Source organism: Hylaeus volcanicus, chromosome 7 (assembly GCF_026283585.1).
Source record: "Hylaeus volcanicus isolate JK05 chromosome 7, UHH_iyHylVolc1.0_haploid, whole genome shotgun sequence".
Taxonomy (NCBI): Eukaryota; Metazoa; Arthropoda; class Insecta; order Hymenoptera; family Colletidae; genus Hylaeus; species Hylaeus volcanicus.
In genome coordinates, this window is record NC_071982.1 from 1,856,853 (window position 1) to 1,881,271 (window position 24,419).

At 36.8% G+C, this 24,419-nt stretch overlaps 2 protein-coding genes across 11 annotated transcripts in view; one reads left to right on the forward strand and one right to left on the reverse strand.

Annotated features, from left to right (window-relative positions):
* Window positions 1-11,297: 11,297 nt before the first annotated feature.
* Window positions 11,298-15,545, forward strand: LOC128879549 (alpha-amylase-like). Its single transcript, XM_054128815.1, has 5 exons — window positions 11,298-11,549; window positions 12,043-12,473; window positions 12,629-13,001; window positions 14,308-14,796; window positions 15,330-15,545. Exons 1-5 carry the CDS (start codon window positions 11,370-11,372, stop codon window positions 15,342-15,344), a joined length of 1,488 nt encoding a protein of 495 aa, XP_053984790.1. The 5' UTR covers window positions 11,298-11,369; the 3' UTR covers window positions 15,345-15,545.
* Window positions 15,546-16,757: 1,212 nt separating this feature from the next.
* The window catches only part of LOC128879548 (uncharacterized), a 533,296-nt gene continuing 525,634 nt past the window's right edge, over window positions 16,758-24,419 (reverse strand). For all 10 annotated transcript variants that reach the window (XM_054128806.1, XM_054128810.1, XM_054128805.1 and 7 more), the window contains one exon: window positions 16,758-22,211. In XM_054128806.1, the coding sequence (XP_053984781.1) occupies window positions 21,924-22,211 (288 nt within the window). In that variant the 3' untranslated portion in view covers window positions 16,758-21,923. The remainder of the gene's footprint in view (window positions 22,212-24,419) is intronic.

Consider the following 24,419-nt stretch of genomic DNA (forward strand, 5'->3'; position numbering starts at 1 on the left):
ATTTTCTACTTTCTCGTACAAAATCTAACGCGACTACTAATCGCTCGTGCCACTATAGGGACTCAAGGGCATTGATTGATACTACTAGCAGCTGATTCTGTCGCACGAGATCCACTCGAACTCGAGGCGCGCCGATGGCAACGAAGAGACAAAAGGGAAACAGATGCCAGAACCATGTCGACGATGTTATTGTTGAGCACTTTTACTATACGACATATCCATCGATTACTATGAATTATGTATGTCAAAGAACTGCAAAGACTAACTATATACATATATATACAAAATAATATATATATATACATAATGTCTATATTTGATACTATACTAGAAGAGAAACAGAGTACGTTACACGCTCGTGTTGCTTCCGAACGAGGGAACTCGAAAACCGTAGTCGATGATTTTTTTGACAGTATCGAACCGGTCCTGGACGATGTCTCGAGACCCCGGACGACCTTCGGTTTATCAACTTTCTTTTTCTTTATCATTCCACGCCGACTCCCGACGATTCGAAGCCGAAGCGTTTTCATTGCCAACGACGACTCGAATTTTTCTTTGGAGAAAACGAATTTTTCTTTGGAGAAAACGAATTTTTCTTTGACGGAATTTTTCTTCCGATTTAGGATGTAAGTTCTCGTATTTCTGCGACGCTTAAAATATTTTCTACCGGTTTTTCTACTTTGTTCTTTTACCACAGCTTCGGACGCTAATCCCTAGCGTGACTGAAGCACAGAGTTTGGTTCGCAGTTGGAGGATTGTTGAGGGAGGGGTTGAGGTTTTCATCTGTGGAGGAATATAAATGTAATAGTCGGTAAACGCAATGCAAAGTGCGATTTGTGCAACAAGCAATCTTCGAGCGCGTGTACCCTGCTATTCCAGCGATAAGAATATGTTTATGACACTGTGAATACGTGAAATAATAGTAAGTTACGTTTACGGAACGGCAGCGAGGGGCGAAGTGTTTTCCTGGTGATTTCTGTCTATTTTTCATCTATTATTTCACTTGGACTTCGATGATCGAAGGCAAATGAAGAGAAAGTTTATACACAAGTATTGAGATTTCTGCATTTATAATTGGTCTGCGGATTTTAGGTAATTTGTGGCCTCTGATAATATGATATATTATTTATTAAAAATTAATTAATTAATATAAAAAAGAATCGAATATGTATTAAAATATTTATGGAAGAATTCATAATGGAAAAACCAAATCCAACTTCACTTAAATTCAACCTTAAATCAATATGATACTATTAATATTTTATGTTGATATATCAATCATCATAATCATAATTCTATAAATATAATTTAATTATATTATAATAATATTAATATTATATTGCTACATTTCTAATATAAAACATAATTACATTTATGCATACATAAATATAAATATATTAATATAGTATTAATATAGTTATAATATATATTACATATATTTCATATATATATAATTCTCTAAAATATTAATAAGACGAAGAAAATATTCATAATAATATTACTAGTTTACTTTGCATAAGTGCATTTATTTACCATGCACATACCACCATTTATTTTTTATATTTCTACAGACTACACTTAAAATTCGCAGTTTAGTACAGGCACGTTTAACAACGACATTTTTTTCCCTGGCTGCCAATCCTCCAAATAATTGTTTAAGAGGCAGTTATAAACAGAGCACCTATAAACGTTGTTGATCGATGTAATACTCAGCATTGGTACAAAGCCGAACGACAGATACTTGACTCGCCAAATGCTAATGTCTCGGTTCACCCAACGTGTATCAGATTCACTATCGATTCAGATCGACGTGAACATTAAATAAATGTCGACCGTGATTTTGTTCGTTCCACGTGGACTGTACCAGAACTCGAGCCAAGTTGGTTGCTACCGATTTGCAGATGGACGTCTAGAGGAATAAACAAATCGAGTTCGATCGCGCGTATATTAAACAGAGTACCTACGTAAATTAAGTCGCGAACACGATCGCTGTTTTCTTGCACGATTGCAAAAGTTCCTCGAGCGGAGCGTTTTTTAGAACGTGCCTGTTCAGAGTCGTTCCTTTAAATTAATTAATATCGTGACTAAACAATAGAAAACTCACGAGGAAATTATTTAATGATATTGCTCGGAACACTATCTCAATTATTTCCTTGTTTAACGAATTTACACATCAATTTTTATACAGGCATATGTTTAATTAAATACTCATTCATTTTATATTAATTAATTGCTTCTATATTCGTTTCTACAATCAAATAATGAAAAATCATCGAACAAATGATTTAAGAATAGTGCTCAACAAATCGTATCAATTATTCCTTCATTTAAGAAATTTACACAATTAATTTGTATAGAGGCATATGCTTACTGAAAAACGAATTCATTTTATATTCATTGATTGCTTTCATATTCGCTCTTATAATCAAATAATGAAAAACCCACGAGCAAATGATTTAACGATAATGCTCAGCAGAATATATAACTCGCTTCCTTTTATTCAATGTGTAAAGCGTTAAATTAATGGATTGTTTACATAAGGAATTTACACATCAATTTTTATGCAAAAGTATCCTAACTGCGATTCTATTTTGTTTTTACATTTTTGAACAGTCTCGCGACGGCTCGCTTGAATTCACGTCACTTCAAATTCTATTTCTGGTTACGAAAAAATTATGAAAATCTTTTTATTTTATGAATATATCACCGAATAATTTATTTAAGAAATTTTCCTGTCAATTGTTATTGCGAGAGTATGCTAACCGGAAAATTAATTCTTGATAGCCTTCGTTAATAGCCGTTATCGCACAAGGAAAGTTATTACGAAATGGTGACCTCTCTTTTAGCAGGAACGGGTTTATCGAGGTCACGTTTCGTTGGTTTTATTTACGCGGTTTAAAAACAATGCCTGACACTGTTAGTACAAATAATTCTTAAGCACAGTTCGAAGGAACTTTTGCGATGGTCTCGCACGTATTGTGTATAGCCTGCTCGAACGATGCGACACGAACCTAACTTACGCTTGATAATTAGCTAAAATCGTAGTGAAAAGAGAATCCCGGATCGTCTCCGTGGCAGAATCCGCGATTACGTGTGCTAATTTTTGCGCGACTGCCTGCTCGAAAACAAATCCCAGAATTGAGGGCAGTTTACGTTACTTGGCGATTCGGTCCGCTTGTGTAAATAAACCGTGAGATTTCGTGCAAATTTTAAACCTCGCAAACTGTGTTGCAGATTTCATTCCATAGAACTGTCTAGAACTGATAACACGATGTATCGTGATTTGAAAACTTCTTGCTATTCCTCCGTAATCGTCAGACTGTCGTGTACAGTGGTGTCGCATAATTGTTAACAAATCTAGGGAAATAAGTGCGACAACAAATGTAACGGACTCCTGTGCGCTTCGATTTCGTCGTTCTCTTTTGGCACGTCGTTGACAATATTTTATTAGCTGCTTTATTAAACGTTAAACATTGAATATGTTCATATGCATCAAAAGAAGGCCGCGTGAACTGTTACGACCTCTTGAATTTATCCATCCTTTACTGTGATACTAAAAAATAACGAATCTCATTGTAGATCGTTGTCTCGATGATTACTGTCGCAGTTTAAGTTTGTTTTTATCGTAATGGAAAATTAGGAACACGTAATGAAATAGAGTGTTAAAGTAATCATAAAGTTTATTGTTACAGAAATTCCTGGAAAATTTTGCCCATTCTGCCGAATACGTACTTCTGTTCTAATTAAATTTTATGAACGCTCTCTAACGTATTCGATTATAATAATAAGATAATAGGTAAAGTCGATTTTCTGGAAAACAAAGCCTTGCATGAAAAATTTTTATTCTATAATTTCGACTTATTTTTTCATGTAGAATCACCCCTTTTTCACTTGTACCACCAGTCGGACAGCCTGATGTTTGTTTAAATTAATATTTGTTCTTGTTCTTTAATTTCTGTATTAATGATCTATTACCAAGATCAATAATGTTGAATTTAATTGCTTTAAATAAATTGTTCATTTTACTTTCTACAATATTTTAAAGTGGACTTCAAATGTTTCTCACCAGTAGATGTATTTTATATTCGAAAATGAGTAAAATTCTATTTGAATAATATATCACAATTAGTTAGTTTCACCCGCGTGGAATATTATTCTTATTCTATACAGGGTGTCCCAGTTAGAGCCTGACTCTAGTCATGTTGCAAAGAATGCACCATTCAATATTTATTTACCTATTTTACTTATTTGGATAGGCAGTGATTCGCTTGTCTATTACAAAAATTATAATTTAATTACCAATTAGGAATTTGCAACTTCTCCAAATTGTATTTAAATTATTTCTCACATAGTATCAAATGTTTTTCTAGATATACTCCAAGTGTTATCTGTTATAAGTTTAGCAAGAACAATAAGAAATCAATGTGTATATATATATATACAGGGTGTCCTAAGAATGTTGGAGGTCCTTGAAAGGGGTGGCTCGGAGATTTGAAACAACTTTTTCCTTAACGAAAATGTTGTCCGAGGCTTTGTTGAGGAGATATTAACAGAAAACCCCGACCAATCAGAGCGCGGCTGCTTAGCGCGTAGCCTACGCTACTGTGAGCGCTCCACCGGCGTACTCGCACTCCAATTGGTCGGGGTTTTCTGTTAATGTCTCCTTAACGAAGCTTCGGACAACATTTTCGCCAAGGAAAAAGTTGTTCAAAATAATGAATTTGAGAACATGTTTCAAAACCATCGTAATCGGTGTTGATCGGTGTTGAGCACCCTTTTCTGTATAATTACTAGGGGTGTGCGGGATTCTCGAAAATATTCGGGATTCCCGTAAAATGTCCGGGATTCCCGAGAATATTCGGGATTCTCGAGTTTATCCGGGATCCCGAGTTGATTCGGGATTCCCGAGAATACACGAGATCCCGCAAAAATCCGGGATTCCCGAGAATATACGGGATCTCGAAAATGTTCGGGATATAAAATAATATGTGGGATTTCCGAAAGTGTTGTTATTCTTGAAAATTTCAGCAATTCGAATGTACGGGATCTCGAAATTCTCGGGAATCCCGAATGGTTTCGGGATCCCGGAAATTCACTAGAATCCCGGATTTCAGGATTTTGAAATTCTCGGAATTCCATCCCGATCCCGGGAGGAATTCCCGCCCCGACCGGGATCCCGCACACCCCTAATAATTACCCAAAATGTAACAAAGGTTTCCCGAGACTGAGTGTTAATTCTTTATTTAATTACTCCCAAGCCACTCATCTGGCATTCTTAACAACTGCAAAAATTGTTCTTATCACACAACAAGAGTATACATGTCGAATTGAGTAACCTCTTCCTTTTTGGAAGTCAGTAAAGGATCAAGCATTAGGTTGGACCATTCGAACGTTCTAAACGTGGTCGCCGAGCCTACGTCAGAAGGGGAACAACGGAATCGAACTTCTAACCGTGAAACAAAACCGCAGCCGTCACTGTCGGAGATTGTATTTTATTATCGTCACGTTGTATGCAGCTCGGTTGCATAAGTGTTAAGAGTATATTCATGAACGTGGGTCAAAAACCACTTTATCTGTGTATCGTTGTCTGTCTGTGCGCATCGTTACTTCTGCTGTTTTGTACGTAAGGTGTGCGTAATTAATAAATAATGATGTCGTTGAGCAGCCTAATGGCGCTAACTACTCGTTGCTGTGTTATATCGGACACGCGACGGAGCTGCATCGACTGAATCGAAGCGATAAACGTACTTCGCAACTACTAACGATCTTATTTCTATGCATACGTTTCTTTCCATTCGCGTATTCAAATTTACTGTTACGCGCGTACCGAGTAGTAATTACAATTTATTGGTCAATTTTCTGATCAATATATTCCTTAGCCCGTTAAAGTGTAGTATGAATAAAGTACCGATGTTGCGGATACTTACGTTTACATTTACAGTTGCTGCTTATTAGCATTCTTCCCCAATGCCTTGCGCTATTACAATAATTTTACGGGTCATATTTCTTTTTTTTTTCTGTATCATGTAGAACATTTCCGAGCCTAACATTTTGCAGGTTTTCATTTTCATTACTTCTTTACCAGGTAATGAATTTATACTTGGATTCGGTCGATCAGTTCCCCAGCGATCGGTGCAATTCTATCTAAAGTTCGATCTCTATCATGTTGTGATATTCTGTAGCCAAATGAGTTCAAATAAAGGGAGAAGAGCGTGATGTCAAGGACACGTTATCTTATATTTTAGAATTCTAAGTTCAAAACTTAGAACTTCAACTAAACAAAACTAAAACAAAAAAAAAACTAAACAAAACAAAACTTAACTTCTAATTTTCCTAGTTCGAATTGATTGCAATCATTCCAGGGATAAGTTTACAGTCTCTTTAGTCACGAATTATTGCAAAGGAAAATCGTAAATTTTCTTTTCAGAACAACGAATTTAACATCACATTTTAGTATCGAAATAATATTCAATGTTAAATCTTGCCGAAAGATGGGTGACAGAACTTTTCATTAAGGAACTATTCAAATTAATTTCAAAGGCGATGCGGTAGCGAAAATAAATCCGAATAATACTCATGAATTTGACGAGGTTAAAAAATTAAATAGTAGGACGATTGAACCATTCGCTACACAAATTAACTCCACTTTTTGAGAAAACTTAAATTTAAGTGTCAACGCACTTGGTGTAGTCAACTTTCTATATTTACAATATAGACAAAATTTGTATGGCCATTGAATAATGAATAATTTATTTCAGAGGCCATTTTGATCGCATTTCTTCTTAGTCTCATGGAGTTAGTCGATCTGTGCAATGAACGGCTCAATTGTTAAGTTACTAGGTTGTCCCAAAAGTTTCTTTCGCTTTATTAATAAGAAATACATGCACAATATTTTATGTTTTATGTTACATTACTGAATTGTGCACGACTCATTTTGCTCCATTACTGTTACGACATGAATATCTATGAAATTAGATTGTCTATTTATATAAACACGACCACATAAAATAATTGAGTGCAACTCGCGAAAGAAACTTTCGGGACAACCTAATATTTAATCTTCAATAGCCTCGAGACAAAATTTGAACTCTGTAGAAATTTTCACGATTCTTAATCCGGCAGCAAACGCGTTAATGCGAGCCTGAAAACTCTCTGTAGTTTTAGCAAGTATCCTGTGATTCTGAACCACTCTTTGAGGGCCAATGGGCAACGAAGAAGCCCATTCCCGTTATCACGAGGGATGCGTATATACTTCCACTTTTAAAGTACCCAGTCCCCGACCGTAGGATTTCGCTGCAGGTTACAATTACGAGCGAGGCGCGTAATTAAAAGCTGATGTCGCTCATTTATTAATGCTACCAGACGAGTCCGACCACTGTCGATGCGGCAGCGCGGCTCGCTCGTTTTAATGGCAGACGTCATCAGTCTCTTCGACTACCGTCCTTCGTTCCAATCCTCCCTCATTTGCATACTTCCGCCGATGGAATGCGCGTCCACTGCGACCGGTGATAGGGGTTATCGATAAAACGCGATAATTACAGCGCGGCCGGATGACTTAATTAATTTTAAGTTCTTTCGTGTCATTAAATCGCGCTCTGGTCTAGCTACCTCGCCAGCCCAGATGATACCTGGACTCGGATGGTAAATATAAATACCAGACCTGGGCGCTCGTGAAATAACCAACAGGTCTTATTCCAGTCAAAATACGAAGCAACAATCTTTGGTAAGTTTAACCCTTTGGCCCATGTAATTGAATTTAGGACACCTCGTATATTAATACACATCATATAATAGTATAGCACTTAATTAGTCACAAAATTAAATAAAGTTTTGTTGATACTTCATAGCGAGGAATTATAACATTAATTAATTAACTACAATGAGTTTGTGACACAAAGGAACGAAAACGTATTTCTGTAACGAAGTCATAAAAATGAATTTCAAAATCTCAATATATACATTCTTATGCAATGTATGTAGCATACAAGTCGATTGTATCGCAAGTACAATTTTATATTTTGGAGTTATGTTTGAAATTATATTTGAACTATTATTACAGATAACATGTTACTTTATTTCGTTATTATTTTCATAGCTGTGATCACTTTCGGAATAACATTACTTGAAATAGTAATTATATGTTGTATGTTGAAATCATATTTCAAATAATATGTTATTTTATTTCATAATTATTTGAAATAATTGCTTCAAATAATTGTCACGTTGTTCTTAAAAATGATACGAAATGAAGTAACAAGTAGTACATGATTTTTAATTCAAAAGGAATGAAGATAAAATAGAAAACATTTCCACGTTCGTTATCCTAATTTGAGAAGAAATAAATGTATACGTTTCTTGTACAAATGTACAAGAAGACATAAATGACATTTTTCAAGATAAAATTACTAGATCGATATATTTATAGCCACATTACCGTACCATCGACAAATATGTTAACATTTTAATAGTATGCAAATGCTCAAATATTATCGCAGTGCTAGTGAACTGTTTGTGCAATGTAGTTGCAGTGACATTTATCTCCTGAACGGTAAGGAATGACATCAATACGTTCGAATACATAGATTATCAATTGATTATCAGTACCGGGGTGATACGATATCTAGTATTACATCAAAAACATGTTGTCTTTGCTCCGATACTGCGACAGCGAAGTGTTGTTACTCTTAAAGAAAAACAAAGAAGAAGATGAACAAATGCTTAACATTTTTATCAGTGACCATCTAATGTATGATATGGAAAATGTTATTTCTCCTCCACCAAGTTATAATACATAATCAAAAACAAGATCTTTAAACGATGTTTTGAAATGGTAACTTCAAATTTTGTTCTGGAAATTTCAATAATAGTTGCAGACATCATTTTAAGCCATCATTTTGTTTTTCATGCATGTACATATTTTAAAGTAGACGTCTACTTGTACGAAAATACTTATGTAAACTTTAGAAGTATGGGGATATCTCAAAAACGTTCCGACAATTGTTTACATAATGTTAGTTAATTATCAAAAATGTATATTGACAGAAAGAGATAGGTGTAATGTGCACTGACTTGAACAGATTATAAAAAAATGATTCACACCTGATTCAATGTACTTGTATGAAAATGTTACAATTTAGATATCCAAATATTATGTTTCTATTAGTTCCTTCCGTCTCACCTATAAATTAAAACAGGAACAGCTACAGGTTCACAAGTTCACTAAAATGCTCGACACAGCAACATTATTTTTAAATACGTAAAATACAATTTTATTAAAATAATGTAAAAGTCATATGGTTAAATAATATACAATCAGAATCACTTATAAAAACATTCGTCACTGACACAAGTCAATGATCACACCTTTCCTGAATACAAATTTTCGTTGATTTATTAACATTATGTAAACAATTTTTGAATTTATTTTGAAGGGGATCCAATCGACAGACTCGGACATATCTCGTATAGACAAAACACGCAAATACAAACCTAATGAAGCGTTTGTTATAAAACGAGGAAACGAAGTCCACTGATCACCATTTCTCACACCTCGTCAACAGCAGACTCTAAGAATCTACAAACTGACACATCATTACTCATCGATACGTGCAAGGCACATACCCCAGCGATGTCTCCATTTGTTATGGTTTCTACCGCACGCACGAAGCGATATAAGAGATTCTTTCTTTTCCCGCGAATGTTCAAAGTCTAAGAAGCGAAAGTGTTTCGTCATCAATAAATTTTACACAGTTGAAAACAGTCGATCGATTACACGCCCACGCAAGCTATCGGCGGTAGTGGGGACAGTGAATCACGAGGGGAGACAAGATTAATAGTGTATACAATAGAATTATCGTTCTATCGGAAGAAATAAGAGGAACTTGGCGGGGAATCCAAACATCGGCTTTCGCAATATTTGAAAAGAAAAAAGGCTATCTATTTACGCGCAGATATGCGTCAACCATTAGCGACTTCCATAATAACAAAGTCTATTGGTTGTACGTGACAAACATAACGATTTACAAACGTTGTAATCTCTAACGCTATTTAAATGTAACTGGAAGGAACCTTAAAAATGTTGGATATTGTTGATTTTACAGCTGCTTAAAGTGGGAAATAGGTTGAGGGTTACAATTTTTTAGTGATTTGTACGAATTTTTTTGGCGGGAAAGAAATGTATGTAATTTATTGAAACTTTGAGGACACTTTATACATATATTCAAATAAATATAGTAATTTTTTTAAAGTATTTCCGCAGAAAATATGGAAGATATCAACTGTCATCCATCCGAGGTCACTAGTTGTTTGTGTACTTCCTGATGGGCACAGTTTTTATCTGAAACCAATAGAGTTTCAAATTTACTTTAGGGGCATGCCTTTCTTCTATATGACTCTAACCTCCCCTCTAAAAAATTGCAAATTGCATTTTTAGCGGTGTTCAAACAAAAGAGCGTAATTTCTTGTCGCTATTTCGTAACTTCTTTTGTAATAAAAAGAAATACTTCAAACAATGACATTACTCCAAATTTAGATTCATATAGAGTCTAACTATATAGAGAAACTATCAATTTTTTAAATGATTGGTTAACACATTTCTGAGCTAGAATGTACACAAAAAATGTTCTTTATAGTGAATAAGTTCTTTAGCGGATAGAGTTCTTTATAGCAGATAATTCAATATATTATTAAAAAATGTTTGCGGTTTGAATTCAAATAAATCATCTCTGAGATAAAATATTTGTATGGCTCTGTTATTAAAAAATTGCAAAACAAGGCAGGTAAAAAAAAAATATTTGTTTAAATTGAGATCATTTTTACTTGCTACTCCTACGTTTCCACTGTATGAACATAGAAGCTCGTTTTCATACGATTGCTTGTTCAACAGTTTTAATTTACATAAGATAGATAACGGTATTCTACAAACAGCTGTCGAATCATCAATTCTAAACATTTTTGCCAAAGACTCTAAGATAACTATTCTTACGATTAATAAGATCCAAAATGTTATCCCAAGGACTGTTCGATTTTGCATGGACTGGCCCACTTTGTCTTTAAATTTTGGTAAACATCTCGATACCCCAAGGTGAAAAGATCTTAATCGCGACGAGATCATTCTTTACTGATATTAAGATGACACGATACCTGATATCGATCAAGAGCTCTCGCGAAAAAAACAAAATGAATACGACAGATGAACCGATTCGAATGAATATCGATGTTATCCACCGGAGAAACATTGTATCTACCGATAAAATACGACTGGTGGTAATGAGAAATTGACCTTTGGATGCGTAATAGAGAGCAGTGATGTAACACCGACGGGATATATATATTCTAGGACCGATTATTCCAAGACGTAAGTTACAGCGATGATGCTGATCGTGACATTGTTGGCTGTATTCTCGGTGGCAGCGGCCGACAGTCCCCACAAGGATCCGCATTATGTGCCTGGTCATGACACCATGGTGCATCTTTTCGAGTGGAAGTGGAACGACATTGCCAAGGAGTGCGAAGACTTCCTTGGACCTATGGGGTACGGCGGAGTTCAGGTGAGTCGATCGCTATTATTGATATAATGATAATATATGAATGTATATTGTATGAAATTGATTATTAAATTAAAAGGCCATGGAAACATACATATATTGCAGAATTTCATAGATTCAAAGAAATATAAATCCATGCATTTTTTACATAATTTTTCTTGAATAACATTATCAGTCAATATCATTGTCAAAAAATTGTATAAAAATGTACATGGAAATTATAGACTCAAATCATCAATTCCTGATTTGGAAGGAACCATGACACTTCATATAATTATTCAGTAAATTTTATTGCAACGTTAGCACGTTGAAATACAAATGTCAGTTTACAAAACTCTTATTCAATTTTTAATTATCTACACGAAATGGCAGTGTATGGTACACATATATCAGAGCTGAATATTTTGTTTAATTTCTACATGAGAAAATTAAGCATTTTATCGCAAACAAATTATTAATTAATCCATCGTTAATTCATCGGATGTTACCTGTGCAGGTGTCGCCCATCCAAGAAAACGTGATAGTCGCAGGAAGGCCATGGTGGGAACGCTACCAACCGATTTCCTACTTCTGGACAACTAGATCTGGCACGAAGCAAGAGTTCGCCGATATGGTGACCAGATGCACCGCAGCTGGAGTTCGAATCTACGTCGACATAGTTGCAAATCACATGACTGGTAACCATGACAGCGCAACAGGCACTGGTAATTCCAAAGCAGACACATACACACGCAACTACTACGCAGTGCCGTACAGTAACAAAGATTTTCATCGTAATTGCGCGATCAGTAATTACAACGACGCGTCGAACGTGCGAAACTGCGAATTGGAAGGGCTCCATGATCTAAACCAAGGGTCGGAATACGTTAGAGGGAAAATCGTGGACATGATGAATGAGGCGATCGACTTAGGAGTTGCTGGATTCCGGTTTGTATTTTTAGTGTAATTTGTACATTGAATTATATGTATTCACACAAGCTAGCTTTCCATAAGAACCATATACCTCACCATATATTAATGTTTCAGCTTCGATTAATTTCGCAGATCTTAATTGTACCTTTTGTTTTTTGTTTTTTATTCAGCATGGACGCTTCGAAGCATATGTGGCCAGCAGATTTGAACGTAATTTACTCTAGATTGAAGAATCTCAATATAGAACACGGCTTCCCGCCGAACGCACGACCGTTTGTATTCCAAGAAGTAATAGACTATGGGAACCACGAAGCAGTATCAAAATTCGAATACAACGACATAGCTGTAGTGACGGAGTTCCAACATGGCGCGGAACTGAGCAATTCTTTCCGTGGCAACAATTTTTTGAAATGGTTCTCTAATTGGGGAGAGAAATGGAATCTTCTTCCATCGCAAGATGCTCTCGTTTTTATTGATAATCACGACACTCAACGCTCCAACTCAGTGAACGTACTCACTTACAAATCATCCAAATTGTATAAGGTATTTTAAACAAACTTAGTTAAATAATTTGTTCATTAAATTCATTACAGACTCTCTGATATAAAAATTCAAACACAATTATTGCTAATTATGCGCTTTGTCATTTCGTAAAATAATACTATATAATGATTTTCGCGTTGCTTTATAATAATTGTTTGTTATTAGACCGCAATCGGGTCAACAAAGTAGCTCGATAAGTATAGATAAATTTTAGATTCATATGAAGATTTCTTAATTAACGATAGCATTTAATTCGGAGTACATTGGTGTGTTAAATTTACACCTCGAATTGGAATTTCTTTAATAATTAGTCTAAGTTTCAGTTTCATCTAAAATTTTAATACTGATTAATAAATGTTTTGAAGTGGTTAATTTCGACTGAATTATTTTTAAGAATTACTGATTTCTCGAAGATGATCGGATTTATCGAATCGCAGATTACAGACTAGCTGATTTCTTTATAATGTAAACTAGTAGAATGAGTCTACCTGTGGTCAGACACGGGGGCAAATTCAAGTATTGAGATTTCTGATTTAGACAGGTTTATTTTTACATTAGCTTAGATTATGGTAATAAAATGAATTTAATACTTTTTTTATAACATCAATCATCTTAATCAATCAATAATTATGTAATTGAGGAAGAGAAATAATTGTTAGCATAACTTTTGGCCACTATGTTATAGTTAAGAAGCAATAATGATACTTACAATTAGTTCATTTAATATAATTGCTAGTCAACGTAACATGATTAATACTTTCTGCTACTATAAATTTCTTAATAATTTTTTGTTTCATTGTTATATAGTGCTTGTATATTTTCGTTTGTATTAAACATGATATAAGACCTACATATACAGCATATAGAACTTAATGGTTTTTGAAGAGGGTCATATGTAGGTAATTGAAAAATCAATGTATTTTAATCTATTTTCATTGGAGACATTAATTTGTGAAGATTAAAGTAAATTGAAATTTTCGACTGAATTATAAAAATCTATTTATATAGTCTGACTGATTAAATTATACTACTTGCTCTGCCAATGATTATGCGAATAATTTGAATTCTAGTTTTGATTCTATGCAACCTTTCAAAGATTCAATCTTTCATTATACAAGGTATTGCATTCTGACATAAGGGTTACTTATCAATGCACATTTAATTCTAAAGGAAATGATGTTTCCTGACAGTTCACTATTCATCAGGAACTTTAATTTGTCCTCATAAAGGAACTTCCTCTTTTGACCAGTGAACTATCCAAGTAGTAAACAAATAAAAATAATCCATTTTTACTAAAACTTTGCAGATGGCAGTGGGTTTCATGTTAGCCCAAGATTACGGTATCCCACGAGTGATGAGTTCCTTCGATTTTAATGACTTCAATCAAGGTCCGCCAATGGACAGCCAGGAACGCATTGTTTCCCCCATAATTCACCCTGACAATACCTGCAGCGGCGGGTGGATCTGCGAGCACCGTTGGCGTCAGATTTACAACATGGTGCGTTTCCGCAACGCTGCGAATGGAACGAAGGTAACCAATTGGTGGGACAACGGTAGCAATCAGATCGTCTTCTGTCGGGGCGACGCAGGATTCGTAGCGTTCAACGGTGATCAATACGATATGAATATAACCGTCAAGAGCTGTTTACCACCTGGCACGTATTGCGACGTGGTTTCTGGGAATATGGAAAACGGAAAATGCACTGGGAAAGTGGTCACCGTGCAGAGGGACGGCAACGTTCGCGTTGAGATATCGAAAAGGGAAGACGATGGATTTCTTGCGATTCATAGAAATGTGAGTTAATTTTATGTTTGTAGAAAATTTAGGAGAAAATGCTTTTCAATATTTGATATGTTGATCACCACGTCATCCATGTGTAGGTGTTAGCGATGAACTGATGAACTAAAAAAATTAATTCTGGAAGTCAAGTGCTAAAGTAAATTTTGAATGGAATTCTTGAATTTCGATGAAGTTATCAAAATAAATAGCACGATAAATGTTTTTGGTTATGTAGTTTTCAATAGTCTGTAAACAAAATTTAATCCCAATAGAAATTTTCAAGAGTTTTGGTCTGATAGTTGATGTGTTAATTGTCTACAGGGTGTCCTTGAAGTCTGGACGACATAGAAAATATTGCTAAATATCATATCAGGAAAATTTGCTTTATTCTTTACTAGTCCGAATTTTAAGGACATCATGTACATGGTTGATTAAAACTATATATTACATAGAATAAATAATATTGTAATGAATAAACATGTAGTGATTGTTTACTATATTATAAAATTGGTTGAAAACTAGAATTACAGAAAATTATATTTTTTCAGGCGAAAGTTGCTTGAAGAGGAAGCTTAATGAACGGACCAAAATAAAGGAAGCTTGATGCAAACACTGTATATTTACATTGCTTCAAAAATGATTTCAATCAGTATTTACTCATATACTTTTCATTCAGAAAATGCGCTTTGATAATGTTAATTACTAACCATAAGTTTACATAATAAAGAAGTAATCTTTACCAAAAATATGGATCATTGAATTTAAATTTAATCAACAAGCAACCTCCACTTTTCCTTTCCTTACAATTTATTTAAGTATTTCGCTATAGCAACATCACCGTCAGTTATTTTATTATTTGTATCTATATTATACATGAGAGCAATAATAAATGATTCTTGAACTTAATTTTGTTTTTTGAATGATTGTTGCTTGAGCCTTTATTCACAAAGAATTAATATTTAAATAGCAAAACAAAAGAAAGACAGTGTATACTTTTTTGTGAGACACCCAAATAACAAAAAATTAAGTTGGATATTTGTCTTTTTATATGGATAAGAATCAGCATAAGTGATTGGCGAAAAATATACACGGTTTCTACGGTTTCACGGTTTTTTGCTACAACTTTTCATCCATTATTCATTTCATCAAAATTAGAATCTGCATTCGAAACTGAAACTTTTCAGACACAAATAGAAATAAAAGTAGACCACCTTTTCAGTTTAATTATTTTTAAATATAATTGTATGTCTGAGTATTGTAGGACTTATTCGTGACATTTTAGAAATAAAATCAAAACTTTGGTTTGAGACATCCAAATAACAACAAATGTATTTGGACATATGCTTGTCTTTTTATATAGATAAGAGTCGACATAATATACACGGTTTCTGTTCAACCTTGTGAAAATAGAAATGGGTCAAAATGACTTCCCAAACCTAGTGGTAGTGAAATTATTAATTCTGCTGGCAGGTGTCTCTAAAAAGTAATACGTTCCTGTGAAAATCTTTAACGTACACGCGTCTCTGTAAGAACACCCATCTCTTTATCGAAAGGCCACTCACCTGTCCAATACTTCGAGGAATCATACACACGATAACCTCTCCTGTTCCTGTAATCGAGCAAAATTGTAACACAGGGTGGTACTCGAAGATCAGATATTTTTCAACAATGTTTATTTTAACAGAAACAATGTACTGTTTTTGTTCTCTTTTCACCATTAAATTCTACTATACATAATATGACAGTTAATCGTAAAATAATACACGACAGACTCGCGATGGAGAAATAAAAAAGGGGTGCCGAAGGAATGGGGGAGGTTTGAGGGGTTGATGGTTGAACGTAAATCGCAAGAATTAGTCGCAGAAGGAAACGAAGGGTGAAAAATGGGTGGAAGAACATCGAAGTATCACATGATTGCCTTATCGGCCGTTCTTTCGTCCCTCTTCTCCGTTTCGTTCGTCTTTCCCTGTACAATACTCTTATATTTCCTTTAAATAATTTCACGCTACTTTTCTCTCTTATATTTTTCTCGTCTTGTAAAATACTCTCTCTCTCTCTTTCTCACCTTTTATCTCTTAATTCCTCTTCGCACACATACACACGCATTCTATCCGATTTCTTCTCACTCTCTTGTTCCGTACGAGCGATCCTGCTGCTCGATAATGTAATGATGTCGTGCGACGCGGTAAATGGTGCGCGTGAACCCCGGCTACGAAACTAAATAAAATACTACGGGTCCTCTTGTGAAAGCATGATATAAATAAATGCTCAAGCATTATGTACAGTGATCTCGGTTTAAGTAAAAGCCGCTTGCTCGATTAATGTCCGCGCGTGACCTCCCAGTTTCCGTTCAAACATTGATCTCCGTAATTAATTGCTGGACATTTCTCTCGTTGCTGAATCTCTATTTTTTAATAAACAAAATCGTGCACGCGAATGCAGGATATAATAACAATGGAACGTCAGCCGATTCGTTTGAATCTCGATTAAATTCGATTTCGATGCGACGGGAAAATTAAAAAATAATTCTCCCTCTACTTCATTGGAAAATGACGCGAGAGGAATATTAGCGACTTTGAAAATGGAATTACCTGAGTCTGCTATGTATCGGAGAAAAATTTAAAGAAGGCGTGAAACTGGTAGCACGTGTAGATGTTTCGCGCGTGCGTCGTCGCGTGTGTAAGTGTCTGTGTACATAACAATTATAAACGTATATAGTCTGCAGTAAATTCAGGCTAATGTAAATCTAAAAATACTGCTCATTTTTTTTACGAACTTACCAACTTTTTTTCAATCTAACATTGTCTCCCGACCATTTCTCTCCTAGGACGTCGCTTTTACATCTTAACTGTTATACGTGAATACAATAAGGCAACGGTTTACTTCTAAATAAATAAACGCCAAACGTTGTAAATCAGAGAAGAAAAAAGAAAAAAAAAAAGAAAGTTAATTTACAATTCTTCTAAGCTATTTATATTACGGGTCCGTCGCTCGTAAATCTATGCCGTTTGCTACGTATCGAGTATGCGTGAACGTGTATGCGTGTTTGCGTGTATGCGCGCGCGCGCGCGCGCGTGTGTGTGTGTACGGTTACATGTATTTTTCTTGTTTTCGTACGGTTTATGAATGTATATACGTGTGCGGAGTTCACTCCTTTTTGCACGTAGAACGCTAGCAAAAATATAATTTAGTATATTTATCATTATAATTCATTCATATAAAAACTTCGTTAAAATATATAAAAGAAACAACGATTTGAGCAAATACGTATCTCCTATCATAGTTAAAAGTACCGTGTCGAAACGTTCCTTTATTGCACATTAATTTTTCTCTAATAAAATGTTGTCTCTTTTTCATCTTTCTCTCCCTTCTGCACGATCGTTCTCTCATTCAATCTCTTCGCACGCAAACAACAATTATTTAATAGATACACTCCGGTATGTTTAGCATACTTTCTCCTTAATTTGATCTCCATCAGTTTCATTTCACGACGATCGGTAATGGTAATTTTTTCGGTTTACCACTGTCAGTGTTGGGTTCGTGAAATTATTCGACTTTCCTGTGACTAATTCACTGGCTAATTATTCATAATTGATGTCATTAAGTATTTAAATAGGAAGTACTTTTATATCGTGGGAAACTAAATGGGTTTAATTCTTAAAAATTAAAAAATTATGGTCGCATAGAGTATTTTAGAAACTCGATACAAATTTCGAATAACGAATAGAGCACGAAAACTTTTCGTCCATTATTCGTTTAATCGAAATTAGAATCTGCGTTAACAACTGAAACTCTTCGAACACAAATGAAAATAAAAATAAACCGCCTTGCACGTTTATTTATTATTGAATATTATTATGTAACTGAGTAAATCTCGTAAATAAATCTATAAGTTGGTCTTATTTGTGATATATTATTCGAATAGAATTTTACTCACTTTCGAATACAAAATGCATCTGCTGGTGAGTGGAAAATGAACAATTTTAAAGCAATTAAATTCAACGTGATTGATCTTGGTTACAGATCATTAACGCAGAAATTAAAGAACAAATATTAATTTAAACAAACATCAACGCTTGAAAGAATTTTCATATGAACAACAGGAGATACTTATTTCACTTGTTTTCGTATTACTAATTTCATTTTCATGAACGAAACGTGCCACATGGAAAGGTTCGAATAATTTCCAGCCTTTGTCGCCGTGAAACTGTTCTCAGGCAAAAGGTACCAGTAAATCAGCAGGGCTGATTTCAACCCTGATTTTGTGGATCACAAAAATCATCGACTCGTTCGATAATGGTATTCTCTAAGAAAGGCCAGCCTTTGGAAGACTTTCTGGATATAGGCACTCGTTTCGTTGATCTTCGATAATACTTCCTCCGCAATACGTGTATCGTAGTTGAACAACCATAACCAGCATCCCTAGGATTACCTTCGTAAAACATTCTTTTTTCCAACAATTCCATTTAACTTTACCAAATCGATAATTAGGAATACGAAATGGACGCGTCAATGCATCGCGATATGTCACAGTAATACCTTGAATATTGACAAGATGTAACGAAACGATTCTCTACTGGTGCTTCACATATTGATAAATAATCAGCTGTTTCGTTTTTTAAGCATTACTAAAGGCACCACTGTAATTATTGACTGTCTATACACTACAACAAGTTACAGTAGTGCCTCGAATATTGATAAAATTCCATGCCCAAGAACTTCCCCCACCACATGTCTCTTCAATTCGATCTCCATTTCACTACATCCCGTTAACTATATTTTATTGATCGAGCCATTGCAACGAAACGATTCTCGTGCTTCACTTATTGATAATCAGCTGTCTCAATTTGTAAGCATTACATACAAGGCACTACTGTAATTATTGATTGTCTATACACCACAACAAGTTACAGTAGTGTATCGAATATTGATAAAATTCTATGACCAAGAACTTCCGCCACCACATGTCTCTTCAGCTCGATCTCCATTTCGCTACATCCTGTTAACAACCCTTTCCAACCAAGCCATTAAAGTTCAACCTATCGCAACGAAACGATTCTCGTGCTTCGCTTATTGATAATCAGCTGTCTCAATTTTTAAGCATTCTATACAAGGTGTTACTGTAATTATTGTCGAGCAATCGAAGGCGTAATTCCGGTTAATTGGACTGGCGTACGGTTCTTCAACGAGGAGGATGTAATTTGAATTAGCCCGCAGGCGCACGATATCGTTTCTTTTCTGCCGCGAACGTTAGAGCCAATTAATTCGGTTATTATACAGATCCAGGCATCTTCGCTGCGATCGCGTGTCTATTTCTAATTCATAACCGGATTCCGCGGCAACGCAACAACGTTAACATTTGTTAGTTACCCTCCGCTTCCTCCCGGCTAAAGAGAATGAAAGAAAGCCTCGTCTCGCCGAGATCCAGAAGCCCGACCGGTGATACAAGTCTGTCAACGTCAGCCAACGTGTTCGATTCAACGTAGAACACGGATTCTCAATTACGGATACTCAATTCTCAACCTTGTACGTCAGGCTGACAACATCCGCGCCGGACCTGTATCGCCGGCAGCCGCTTCTTAAACGAAATCTAAATCGGTTTGCGAATACACTCGTTTCAGGCACCGAGTATCCGCCGATCGTCTAGAACGTCGTCGGAGTTAATCACAACTGGTACCAGCTTCCACGTACTTCGGAGCTTGCTTGAAAAATATCGATCGCTTTCCTCGCGGCGCAACGAACTTTTAAATATTATTGTCCTTGGTTCGCACCCGTGCAGCTGGATAGGTACGAGCCAATGCAACAAGTTCCGTGAGTAGGCGAGAGTAGCGTCGAGGATTGAGCGAGTCTTCGACTCTGGATTCCTTTTCAAGGTCAGTAACCGTGGACTTGATTCTAACATACCCGGGTGTCTAAGTACAACGCGCCGAAGTCACGTATTGCCACCGGCAGGGGTTGGGGAAGATAATGCGAACACTCGTTTGGGAACATGTTTTATAATGATTTCGTGTTGGTAGCTGGCCCTGGCGTTAATTTGAACGATAGTATTTCTTGGATGTGCAATAATAATTTTTGCGCAGTCTAGGTGTTCAGGTTCACAATATGCTCTATATATAATTTCTCAGCAACGACGCCATTTTTAACGAGGAGTACCCACAGACACAGCCAGGAAAGTTCAGTCTAGATCCAGAGAACAAAATAAATGTCGATATTCAATCCAACTGTATTTGCCTACTTGAACCCTTATAACTCCAAATTTCTCAGCAATGACGCCATTTTTAACGAGGAGTACCCACAGACACAGCCAAGAAAGTTCAGTCTAGGTCCGGAGAACAAAATAAATGTCGATATTCAATCCAACTGTATTTGCCTACTTGAACCCTTATAACTCCAAATTTCTCAGCAATGACGCCATTTTTAACGAGGAGTACCCACAGACACAGCCAGGAAAGTTCAGTCTAGGTCCGGAGAACAAAATAAATGTCGATATTCAACGCCAATTGTATTTCCCTACTTGAACCCTTGTAACTCCAACTGACAGTGAGCTGTAAAAGTTTTGAAGTGATAAAGGTTGAACATAATCGAGTTGATAATCTCGTGGGTAGTTTTGGAAGATAGGGTGAGAAGCATCCCTGGAGCTGGAAGACTTAAAAGGTCATTCCACTGAACATACTAGACTATTCAAGACCACTCGAAACTATTCCAAGAAGATAGAAGTATAGAAAGGCCAGCTAACCCCATCTCGAATTAATAAGGCAGCACAGTCTATAACACAAATGTTCGCATTACGTAACCCTTCTCGTGTGTTTCAAGGATCCTTCGCAGCACTTTCTCCAGGTACTCGATTGCAACTATCAGAAAGATCCCGTCTCCTTCCTCATCGTTTCCCTATCTTTTTACTCGTGTCCCCCACGAACGATGTCCCAAACGAACACTTAAACAATAGGCGGAGTCTCCAAAACACTAGCGTCCGCGGTGACGGCCACACAGGTGCAGCGTCACTGCTTGATTGGTTTCTTGAAGATGACTTCCGGCTTGCGAATCGGACGTTGCACGCGTCGTTCTATCCTGAGGGCCCTGTTCGGGTCCGAAGAGAACGTCGATGCGCCCTGCAAGACCAGTGGAGGCCCCGCCATCATGTGTCAGTTGCCCGTGCTGCTCGGTCGTCTGCCAGGGATCTGTTGTTGCTGTTGCTGTTGCTGGTGTTGCTGCTGCGACACCGCTGCCGCCGCTGCGGCCGCGGTCAGCGCTGGGAGAGGTGACTGATGACAGTGGGCGCAATGCAAGCACACCGTGCAGGCTCCGAGCTTTCGGGCCAGGAGGGCCCGCAGCTTCAGGGCCGGGCCCAGCTTCATCCCCATGGGGCCCGTCAGGTGGTCCTCGGAGAGAAGCGGCAACGCTGCACCGTCGATGCGATGCTCGCGGAAGTTCTGGAAAAAGAAAGAGGCTAGTTAGGGGATACTCTGGTGCATTTCTGGCTACTGTTTTATTTTTTATTTAAAAGTTACTTAAAAATTATTTAAAAGCTGTTTAAAAGTTTAGAAAATTATGGTTTCATTAGTGCATGTTTAATGTAGAATGTATAAGGAAATTGAAATAAAGCGAAGAAGATAAGTACAATTGATCGACAGGGTGTCTACAGTTCAGTCCGAATTCAGCGAGTAAATTTTACAATTAATCGTAACAAAAAATAGCTCTTAGACATTTTTCTAGAAACCTCTTATTTAGGAGTATTTTCACTTTTAATTTTCTTTTTCTGTGTTTTCGTGTTGGCGCTCTTTAAACGGCCATGACTCCATCAAATTACAGTGCAAACTTAAAACTAAGTATACCATTCGAAGGAGCGTTAAATTTCCCATCTCCCTGATGCCAAACCAAAATTTATCACGCAGATTTAACAAGTGAAAAATGATGTCCAACTTCAAATTGTGACAATTCTACAAAATTTGACTTTTCTATTGATATTTGACTATGCGCTTTCCGGTTTCAAATACATATTTGTTTGGCGGGCACTCCTTGGGAAAAACTTCCTCGAAGTCTCAGATTTTCAATGGTAAAGTCAAAAAAAATTGCACGGTGATATTTCAAGGAGAAAATGACGTTTGAATGCGGAAAAGCATGGGTCTTTTTTATGAAAACCGACATTTTTTAGCAAATCTTTTGTATAATAATTTTAAATGTCAACATTTGTTTCCCCTTAAAAGTTTCCCCTTTGACCCATTCGCTGCCAATTACGAGATGTCTCACAGTTCAAATCGATTGCAATTACTCAAGGGATAATCTCATAGCCTTCTCAGTTACGAATTATTGCAAGCCATCTTAAATTTTCTTTTCAAAACATCAAATTTTACATCACGTTTTATTATCAAAATAATAACCTAGATTACACATCTGTATTAAATCTTGTAAAACGATGTCATAAAATCACTTTTAATTTACATATGTCGCCGTAGAGGCGCCATCCGAGCGCAAAGGGTTAAATTTTCGACTAATCAACCGATTCGTTGAGTAGAAAATCGCTGAATGCTTGAACGCTGCTCGATTCAGAGTGCCTTCGAACTACATCGAAGGTCGCGTTTCACGGGCGTCTGGACGCGCATCGCGGAATCCCGTCCGTGTACGCGGCGCGCGTCGCCGAGCGCAACAAGGTGCATCCTCAACGACGTGGAACGCCACACGGCGCTCGCTCATTAAACTCCCTGTTCCGCGGAAAGACTCGTGGCAAGCCGACGCGGTCGGAATTGGCGACGGACAAGGAAAGGGGAGGATATCGCGGTGATAAGAAGGGAAAGAGCGAGACGAGGAGTGGGGGAGGAACGAGAGGAAGAAGCGGAAGAGAAGAGGGGAAAAAAAGGACAGAGACGTTTCATTCACGGCATCGGGGGCCCACGGACACGTAATTGCAGCTGCACTACTGCAACTTACCCGCGCCGGTCTTGCACGCTTCTGCTCGAGCCGCGCTCGCGAGACCGCTCGCACGCGTACTACGATACCCCTCCGCTGTACACGTCCGCGGAATACGGTGATTGCTCGGCCCGCTTATGAATGAAATATTCAGCGCTCTAATGCGACTCGTGCACGCAAAGGCAGACCAGTCTTCCTCGAGCAGCGGAGGGCGGGGACGAGTAGATGGAAGATCGGCATGGATATTGATCGAGGTCGAGTTAGGAATTTCACGATGTATTGTTTTTATTGCTAATACAGGAGGCTACTATATGGAGGTGATAGAGGGGAGTGTTTAGCACTGGGTTTGTATTTCGATGTATGCAGAGTGAGCAGAGAAAGACAAAGTGCAATTAAAGTGGAGTTGCGTGATATTGCCGTGATACAATGAACGCAGATGGTTATGGATAAAAGAAAGTTTAATGAAAAGATCAAATTAATAGGGTACAACGGAATATGGTGGTGGATTATGGTTCGCTTGCTAGGTTCACACTGCCTATTTTCCTTTTTCCGAAAGGAAAGTTCGGTATAAGATTTACATCTGTTTTCCATCCATTCGTACTTTATTTCAAAACCCTCTCAGACAGTATTTCCACGTAGACAGTATACATGTATACGTTAACACTATTCAATATCGGCACCTCCACTAAATCTATCTCAAACCTACTCAGACAGTATTTTCATGTAGATAGTAT

Bases quoted from the DNA above. Each gene is read 5' to 3' on its own strand.
- LOC128879549 (XM_054128815.1), top strand. From the start codon at position 11,370: ATGATGCTGATCGTGACATTGTTGGCTGTATTCTCGGTGGCAGCGGCC. The intron at 11,550-12,042 runs GTGAGTCGATCG...TTACCTGTGCAG, and splicing joins TGGGGTACGGCGGAGTTCAG to GTGTCGCCCATCCAAGAAAA. The intron at 12,474-12,628 runs GTTTGTATTTTT...TTTTTTATTCAG, and splicing joins TTAGGAGTTGCTGGATTCCG to CATGGACGCTTCGAAGCATA.